Raw genomic sequence first — 9,614 nt, forward strand, 5'->3', positions numbered from 1 at the left:
GAAGTTTAAGAAAATATTTGTTTTTATTTAATTATTTATTTACATATAGTTTAACATTTGAATTCAAAAATTCAATATAAATGTTCTGGTAACCACTAAAGTAACTAAAGTAACTAGTAACTAAAGCACTAAAGTAACTAGTAACTAAAGCACTAAAGTAACTAAAGTAACTAAAGTAACTAGTAACTAAAGCACTAAAGTAACTAGTAACTAAAGCACTAAAGTAACTAAAGTGACTAAAGTAACTAAAGCACTAAAGTAACTAGTAACTAAAGTAACTAGTAACTAAAGTAACTAGTAACTAAAGTAACTAAAGTAACTAGTAACTAAAGTAACTAGTAACTAAAGTAACTAGTAACTAAAGTAACTAAAGTAACTAGTAACTAAAGTAACTAAAGTAACTAGTAACTAAAGTAACTAAAGTAACTAGTAACTAAAGTAACTAAAGTAACTAGTAACTAAAGTAACTAAAGTAACTAGTAACTAAAGTAACTAAAGTAACTAAAGTAACTAGTAACTAAAGTAACTAAAGTAACTAAAGTAACTAGTAACTAAAGTAACTAAAGTAACTAGTAACTAAAGTAACTAAAGTAACTAGTAACTAAAGTAACTAAAGTAACTAAAGTAACTAGTAACTAAAGTAACTAAAGCTACTGATCATGATGACGTCACTATATTGATCCACAAGGTTTTATACAAACATTTTTGAATTGAATTCAAAAGATTATGAACGAAAATATGTTGAATTTAGAAAATATAATTTTTGAATCATTTCAATTAAAATATCAAACAATGTAAAAGAAAATTAATTCATTTGAATTTAAAGAAAAATCAACGATGAACATGAAACTAATTCAATGATCAATAATCATTACTGATCCAAAGCTTGAAGGAGGTTCAATAGAAAAGTTTCAACATGTAAACAACAACAACAACAACAACATCAGTTCTCCAGCAACACCGTCCGCAGATGGTCGTCGTCACTCATGCTGATGGTAGCGATGGCGCCGTCGTTGAACTCGAAGGACGTTCCTCCGTCGACGACCATACAGGCGTCCCAGCAGCGCGAGCGAACACACACTCTGAGGACACAACGTGACGTCACAACACTTTCACGATGGTACCACGTCACAAACTCACAACGTCAACACTTTCACGATGTTACCACGTCACAAACTCACAACGTCAACACTTTCAGGATGTTACCACGTCACAAACTCACAACGTCAACACTTTCAGGATGTTACCACGTCACAAACTCACAACGTCACAAACTCATAACGTCACAAACTCACAACGTCAACACTTTCACGATGGTACCACGTCACAAACTCACAACGTCAACACTTTCACGATGTTACCACGTCACAAACTCACAACGTCAACACTTTCAGGATGTTACCACGTCACAAACTCACAACGTCAACACTTTCAGGATGTTACCACGTCACAAACTCACAACGTCACAAACTCATAACGTCACAAACTCACAACGTCAACACTTTCACGATGTTACCACGTCACAAACTCACAACGTCACAAACTCATAACGTCACAAACTCACAACGTCAACACTTTCACGATGTTACCACGTCACAAACTCACAACGTCACAAACTCATAACGTCACAAACTCACAACGTCAACACTTTCACGATGTTACCACGTCACAAACTCACAACGTCACAAACTCATAACGTCACAAACTCACAACGTCAACACTTTCACGATGTTACCACGTCACAAACTCACAACGTCACAAACTCATAACGTCACAAACTCACAACGTCAACACTTTCACGATGTTACCACGTCACAAACTCACAACGTCACAAACTCACAACGTCAACACTTTCACGATGTTACCACGTCACAAACTCACAACGTCAACACTTTCAGGATGGTACCATGTCACAAACTCACAACGTCAACACTTTCACGATGTTACCACGTCACAAACTCACAACGTCAACACTTTCACGATGTTACCACGTCACAAACTCACAACGTCAACACTTTCACGATGTTACCATGTCACAAACTCACAACATCACAACGTCAACATTTTCACGATGTTACCACGTCACAAACTCACAACGTCAACACTTTCAGGATGGTACCACGTCACAAACTCACAACGTCAACACTTTCAGGATGGTACCACGTCACAAACTCACAACGTCAACACTTTCAGGATGGTACCACGTCACAAACTCACAACGTCAACACTTTCACGATGTTACCACGTCACAAACTCACAACGTCACAAACTCATAACGTCACAAACTCACAACGTCAACACTTTCACGATGTTACCACGTCACAAACTCACAACGTCACAAACTCATAACGTCACAAACTCACAACGTCAACACTTTCACGATGTTACCACGTCACAAACTCACAACGTCACAAACTCACAACGTCAACACTTTCACGATGTTACCACGTCACAAACTCACAACGTCAACACTTTCAGGATGGTACCATGTCACAAACTCACAACGTCAACACTTTCACGATGTTACCACGTCACAAACTCACAACGTCAACACTTTCACGATGTTACCACGTCACAAACTCACAACGTCAACACTTTCACGATGTTACCATGTCACAAACTCACAACATCACAACGTCAACATTTTCACGATGTTACCACGTCACAAACTCACAACGTCAACACTTTCAGGATGGTACCACGTCACAAACTCACAACGTCAACACTTTCAGGATGGTACCACGTCACAAACTCACAACGTCAACACTTTCAGGATGGTACCACATCACAAACTCACAACGTCAACACTTTCACGATGTTACCACGTCACAAACTCACAACGTCAACACTTTCACGATGTTACCATGTCACAAACTCACAACATCACAACGTCAACATTTTCACGATGTTACCACGTCAGAAACTCACAACGTCAACACTTTCAGGATGGTACCACGTCACAAACTCACAACTTCACAAACGTCAACACTTCACAACGTCAACACTTTCAGGATGGTACCACGTCAGAAACTCACAAACGTCACAACGTTAACACTTCACTACGTCAACACTTCACAATGTCAACACTTCACAATGTCACAAACTCACAACGTCACAAACTCAAAACGTCAACACTTCACAACGTCACACACTCACAATGTTAACACTTCACAACGTCACACACTCACAACGGGAGTAATAAAGTCAATCTATCTAAACTCACAACATGTGTCACAATGTCACCCGGTCAAAACCTCATGACGTCACAATGTCAGGATGTTATCACGACACAAACTCACCACGTCACAAACTCACAACATCACAATGTCGGAACATCAGGATGTTACCACGTCACAAACTCACAACATCACAATGTCGGAACATCAGGATGTTACCACGTCACAAACTCACAACATCACAATGTCGGAACATCAGGATGTTACCACGTCACAAACTCACAACATTACAATGTCACCAGGTCACAAATTCAGGTCAGAAAGTGAGAAAGTCAAAGTGACACCAACACTCACTTGCTGGCGAAGCCTCTCTGGCGGCTGCTGGAAAAGACGCGGTTGGCGATCGGTTCTCTGACGCTGAAGAACAAGCGTCTGTCGTCTGGACTGAACACCAGAGACTCGTTGTATTCGTCCGTCACTGATCGAGAGAAACTTTGATTCTTTACATGGAACACATGTGACGCATCGACACACACTCTTGACGCATCGACACACACTCACTCACTCACACATGAACACACACACACACACACTCACACACACTCACTCACTCACTCACACACACACACTCACTCACTCACACACACACACTCACACACACTCACTCACTCACTCACACACACTCACTCACACACACACACACGAAGAAAACTCACCGTTCTCAACAAACGCTCGACTCAGTGGAATATCCAGCGACGTTTGAGATTTTCCTTCAAAGACAGAGTGAGTGAGTGAGTGAGTGTGTTCATGTGTGAGTGAGTGTGTCCATGTGTGAGTGAGTGAGTGAGTGAGTGAGTGAGTGTGTGTGTGTGAGAGTGTGAGTGAGTGAGTGAGTGAGTGAGTGAGTGAGTGTGTTCATGTGTGAGTGAGTGAGTGAGTGAGTGAGTGAGTGTGTTCATGTGTGAGTGAGTGAGTGAGTGAGTGTGTTCATGTGTGAGTGAGTGAGTGAGTGTGTTCATGTGTGAGTGAGTGAGTGAGTGAGTGAGTGTGTTCATGTGTGAGTGAGTGAGTGAGTGAGTGAGTGTGTTCATGTGTGAGTGAGTGAGTGAGTGAGTGAGTGAGTGAGTGAGTGAGTGAGTGAGTGTGTTCATGTGTGAGTGAGTGAGTGAGTGAGTGAGTGAGTGAGTGAGTGAGTGAGTGTGTCCATGTGTGAGTGAGTGTGTTCATGTGTGTGAGTGAGTGAGTGAGTGAGTGAGTGAGTGAGTGAGTGAGTGAGTGAGTGAGTGTGTCCATGTGTGTGTGAGTGAGTGAGTGAGTGAGTGAGTGAGTGAGTGAGTGTGTCCATGTGTGTGTGAGTGAGTGAGTGAGTGAGTGAGTGAGTGAGTGAGTGAGTGAGTGTGTCCATGTGTGAGTGAGTGTGTCCATGTGTGTGTGAGTGAGTGAGTGAGTGAGTGAGTGTGTCCATGTGTGAGTGAGTGTGTCCATGTGTGTGTGAGTGAGTGAGTGAGTGAGTGTGTGAGTGTGTGTTCATGTGTGAGTGTGTGTGTGAGTGAGTGTGTGTGTCCACATGTGTGTGTCCATGTGAGTGAGTGAGTTCATGTGTGTGTCCATGTGAGTGAGTGAGTTCATGTGTGTGTGTCCATGTGAGTGAGTGAGTTCATGTGTGTGTGTCCATGTGAGTGAGTTCATGTGTGTGTCCATGTGAGTGAGTTCATGTGTGTGTGTCCATGTGAGTGAGTTCATGTGTGTGTGTCCATGTGAGTGAGTGAGTTCATGTGTGTGTCCATGTGAGTGAGTTCATGTGTGTGTGTCCATGTGAGTGAGTTCATGTGTGTGTCCATGTGAGTGAGTGAGTTCATGTGTGTGTCCATGTGAGTGAGTGAGTTCATGCGTGTGTCCATGTGAGTGAGTGAGTTCATGTGTGTGTCCATGTGAGTGAGTGAGTTCATGTGTGTGTCCATGTGAGTGAGTGAGTTCATGTGTGTGTCCATGTGAGTGAGTGAGTTCATGTGTGTGTGTCCATGTGAGTGAGTGAGTTCATGTGTGTGTCCATGTGAGTGAGTGAGTTCATGTGTGTGTGTCCATGTGAGTGAGTGAGTTCATGTGTGTGTGTCCATGTGAGTGAGTGAGTTCATGTGTGTGTCCATGTGAGTGAGTGAGTTCATGTGTGTGTGTCCATGTGAGTGAGTGAGTTCATGTGTGTGTGTCCATGTGAGTGAGTGAGTTCATGTGTGTGTCCATGTGAGTGAGTGAGTTCATGTGTGTGTCCATGTGAGTGAGTGAGTTCATGTGTGTGTGTCCATGTGAGTGAGTGAGTTCATGTGTGTGTGTCCATGTGAGTGAGTGAGTTCATGTGTGTGTCCATGTGAGTGAGTGAGTTCATGTGTGTGTGTGTGTGTTGTGTGTCCACATGTGCGTCCACAGACCTATGGTGAGAATCTCCTCCACCGTCTGCTCCGTCACCTTGTTGATGTTGTACGACCTGAGAAGATCATCTGCTGTGACCTCCACACGTGACCAGAACCTTCAGAACCACCAGAACCATCAGAACCTACCAGGCCTTCGATCCAGTTCCTGTGCAGATACTGAGTCCAGAACTTTTCTGCTTCTCCCACGGACCGTCGTCCACAGAGATCTCGTAGTAGGAAGCTCTGAAGAGTTACACACACATATACATGAACACACAACACATGAACATGAACACACACACACACACATATATGAACACACACACTCTGACACTGGTGTGAGCAGGAGTACCTGGAGGAGAGAGACTCTCCGATGAAGATCTCGTTCAAGCTCCTGATGTTCAGCAGACTCGGCTCAGAGAAGGTCTCGGGTAGAGAACCTGAGACAACACTTTAGTTCATGAACATCTACACAATCACTTTAGTTCATGAACATCTACACAATCACTTTAGTTCATGAACATCTACACAATCACTTTAGTTCGTGAACATCTACACAATCACTTTAGTTCGTGAACATCTACACAATCACTTTAGTTCATGAACATCTACACAATCACTTTAGTTCATGAACATCTACACAATCACTTTAGTTTGTGAACATCTACACAATCACTTTAGTTCGTGAACATCTACACAATCACTTTAGTTCGTGAACATCTACACAATCACTTTAGTTCATGAACATCTACACAATCACTTTAGTTCGTGAACATCTACACAATCACTTTAGTTCGTGAACATCTACACAATCACTTTAGTTCGTGAACATCTACACAATCACTTTAGTTCGTGAACATCTACACAATCACTTTAGTTCGTGAACATCTACACAATCACTTTAGTTCGTGAACATCTACACAATCACTTTAGTTCATGAACATCTACACAATCACTTTAGTTCATGAACATCTACACAATCACTTTAGTTCATGAACATCTACACAATCACTTTAGTTCGTGAACATCTACACAATCACTTTAGTTCGTGAACATCTACACAATCACTTTAGTTCATGAACATCTACACAATCACTTTAGTTCGTGAACATCTACACAATCACTTTAGTTCGTGAACATCTACACAATCACTTTAGTTCGTGAACATCTACACAATCACTTTAGTTCGTGAACATCTACACAATCACTATAGTTCGTGAACATCTACACAATCACTTTAGTTACATCTACACAATCACTTTAGTTCATGAACATCTACCCAATCACTTTAGTTACATCTACACAATCACTTTAGTTCATGAACATCTACACAATCACTTTAGTTACATCTACACAATCACTTTAGTTCATGAACATCTACACAATCACTTTAGTTCATGAACATCTACACAATCACTTTAGTTCATGAACATCTACACAATCACTTTAGTTACATCTACACAATCACTTTAGTTCATGAACATCTACACAATCACTTTAGTTCATGAACATCTACACAATCACTTTAGTTACATCTACACAATCACTTTAGTTCATGAACATCTACACAATCACTTTAGTTCATGAACATCTACACAATCACTTTAGTTCATGAACATCTACACAATCACTTTAGTTACATCTACACAATCACTTTAGTTCATGAACATCTACACAATCACTATAGTTACAACTACACAATCACTATAGTTGCAACTACACAATCACTATAGTTCCATCTACACAATCACTATAGTTACAACAACACAATCACTTTAGTTCCATCTACACAATCACTTTAGTTCCATCTACACAATCACTATAGTTCCATCTACACAATAACACTCACTCTGCTGGCGCCCTCTGGTGGTGAGTCTGTGCTGCTCCAGGCTCAGCTGCTGCTCGTGCAGGTCCACGGGCCTCGGGTTGATCCCAGTACCTTCCAGGTGCAGACGCAGCCGCTGACGCCACAACCACCTGGACCACACAGATGCATTGTGGGTAGTTAGTGAATCCACTTTGTTCAAACATGAACTTCCTCGTTGAATCTAGTCGCGTCTTTCAGACGAACAGGTGGACTGTGGCGACCTCTGGCGGCAGACGGTGGTCACGACAGGATTAAGAGGATTACATCGAGACAAACAACATAATCTCCGTCTGTCAATCAACACATGTGACAAACTAATGTTGACATTTAAAGCAGGATTTAGTTTGATCAGAAGCTTCAGTTCAATCACTGCTTAACATTTATTATTATATTATTATTATTATATTATTATTATTATTATCTTCTGTCGATTCATCGTGACCATTAACATGTTGATTTATCTTTCATTCTGATGATTAACCTCAGTTTCTGGATCAAAGATGTCATTTATTCAATAATTACAAACCAACAAAGTCATATATATAAATATATAAATATATAAAATAGTATTTTATTGATGTTTCATGTCATCAGAAATACGCACCTGAACTCACCACGGCACAGTTTGTGCAGCGCCTCAGGGAACTGACGGGTGTAGCGCACAGGTAAGCACAGGTGACCTTCTGACCTGCAGAGAACAAGACACTGAAGGTCACGTGATCACTGAGGGTCACTGATAGAACTTCACCTTTCAGGGTCAGTGTTGACTCCAACCACTGGTTTGTCTTTGCTCAGAACTTTACTGGCGACAAGAAGCATCGTCCCATCACCTGAACACACACTTGATATTATTACTATCACCTGAACACACACTTGATATTATTACTATCACCTGAACACACACTTGATATTATTACTATCACCTGAACACACACTTGATATTATTACTATCACCTGAACACACACTTGATATTATTACTATCACCTGAACACACACTTGATATTATTACTATCACCTGAACACACACTTGATATTATTACTATCACCTGAACACACACTTGATATTATTACTATCACCTGAACACACACTTGATATTATTACTATCACCTGAACACACACTTGATATTATTACTATCACCTGAACACACACTTGATATTATTACTATCACCTGAACACACACTTGATATTATTACTATCACCTGAACACACACTTGATATTATTACTATCACCTGAACACACACTTGATATTATGACTATCACCTGAACACACACTTGATATTATTACTATCACCTGAACACACACTTGATATCACCTGAACACACACTTGATATTATAACCATCACCTGAACACACACTTGATATTATAACCATCACCTGAACACACACTTGATATTATAACCATCACCTGAACACACACTTGATATCACCTGAACACACACTTGATATTATAACCATCACCTGAACACAAACTTGATATTATAACCATCACCTGAACACACACTTGATATTATAACCATCACCTGAACACACACTTGATATTATAACCATCACCTGAACACACACTTGATATTATAACCATCACTTGAACACACACTTGATATTATAACCATCACCTGAACACACACTTGATATTATAACCATCACCTGAACACACACTTGATATTATAACCATCACCTGAACACACACTTGATATCACCTGAACACACACTTGATATTATAACATCACCTGAACACACACTTGATATTATAACCATCACCTGAACACACACTTGATATTATAACATCACCTGAACACACACTTGATATTATTACCATCACCTGAACACACACTTGATATTATTACTATCACCTGAACAGACACTTGATATTATTACTATCACCTGAACAGACACTTGATATTATTACTATCACCTGAACACACACTTGATATTATTACTATCACCTGAACAGACACTTGATATTATTACTATCACCTGAACACACACTTGATATTATTACCATCACCTGAACACACTTGATGTTGTTATTATCACAAGATGATGAAGAAGATGAAGATAAAGATGATGATGATGAAGAAGATAAAGATGATGATGATGAAGAAGATAAAGATGATGATGAAGAAGATAAAGATAAAAATGATGATGAAGATGATAAAAA

At 40.2% G+C, this 9,614-nt stretch overlaps 1 protein-coding gene across 4 annotated transcripts in view; it reads right to left on the minus strand.

Annotated features, from left to right (window-relative positions):
• Window positions 1–741: 741 nt before the first annotated feature.
• nadk2 (NAD kinase 2, mitochondrial) overlaps window positions 742–9,614 on the minus strand; it is a 10,716-nt gene continuing 1,843 nt past the window's right edge. For all 4 annotated transcript variants that reach the window (XM_087790419.1, XM_087790416.1, XM_087790418.1 and 1 more), the window contains 9 exons: window positions 8,200–8,281; window positions 8,056–8,139; window positions 7,434–7,561; window positions 5,937–6,024; window positions 5,732–5,827; window positions 5,603–5,658; window positions 3,893–3,946; window positions 3,531–3,654; window positions 742–1,082 (listed from right to left, as the gene is read on the minus strand). In XM_087790419.1, coding sequence (XP_087646545.1) covers window positions 944–1,082; window positions 3,531–3,654; window positions 3,893–3,946; window positions 5,603–5,658; window positions 5,732–5,827; window positions 5,937–6,024; window positions 7,434–7,561; window positions 8,056–8,139; window positions 8,200–8,281 — 851 coding nt within the window. In that variant the 3' untranslated portion in view covers window positions 742–943. The remainder of the gene's footprint in view (window positions 1,083–3,530; window positions 3,655–3,892; window positions 3,947–5,602; window positions 5,659–5,731; window positions 5,828–5,936; window positions 6,025–7,433; window positions 7,562–8,055; window positions 8,140–8,199; window positions 8,282–9,614) is intronic.

Source organism: Callionymus lyra, chromosome 5, assembly GCF_982586985.1.
Source record: "Callionymus lyra chromosome 5, fCalLyr1.hap1.1, whole genome shotgun sequence".
NCBI lineage: Eukaryota > Metazoa > Chordata > Actinopteri > Syngnathiformes > Callionymidae > Callionymus > Callionymus lyra.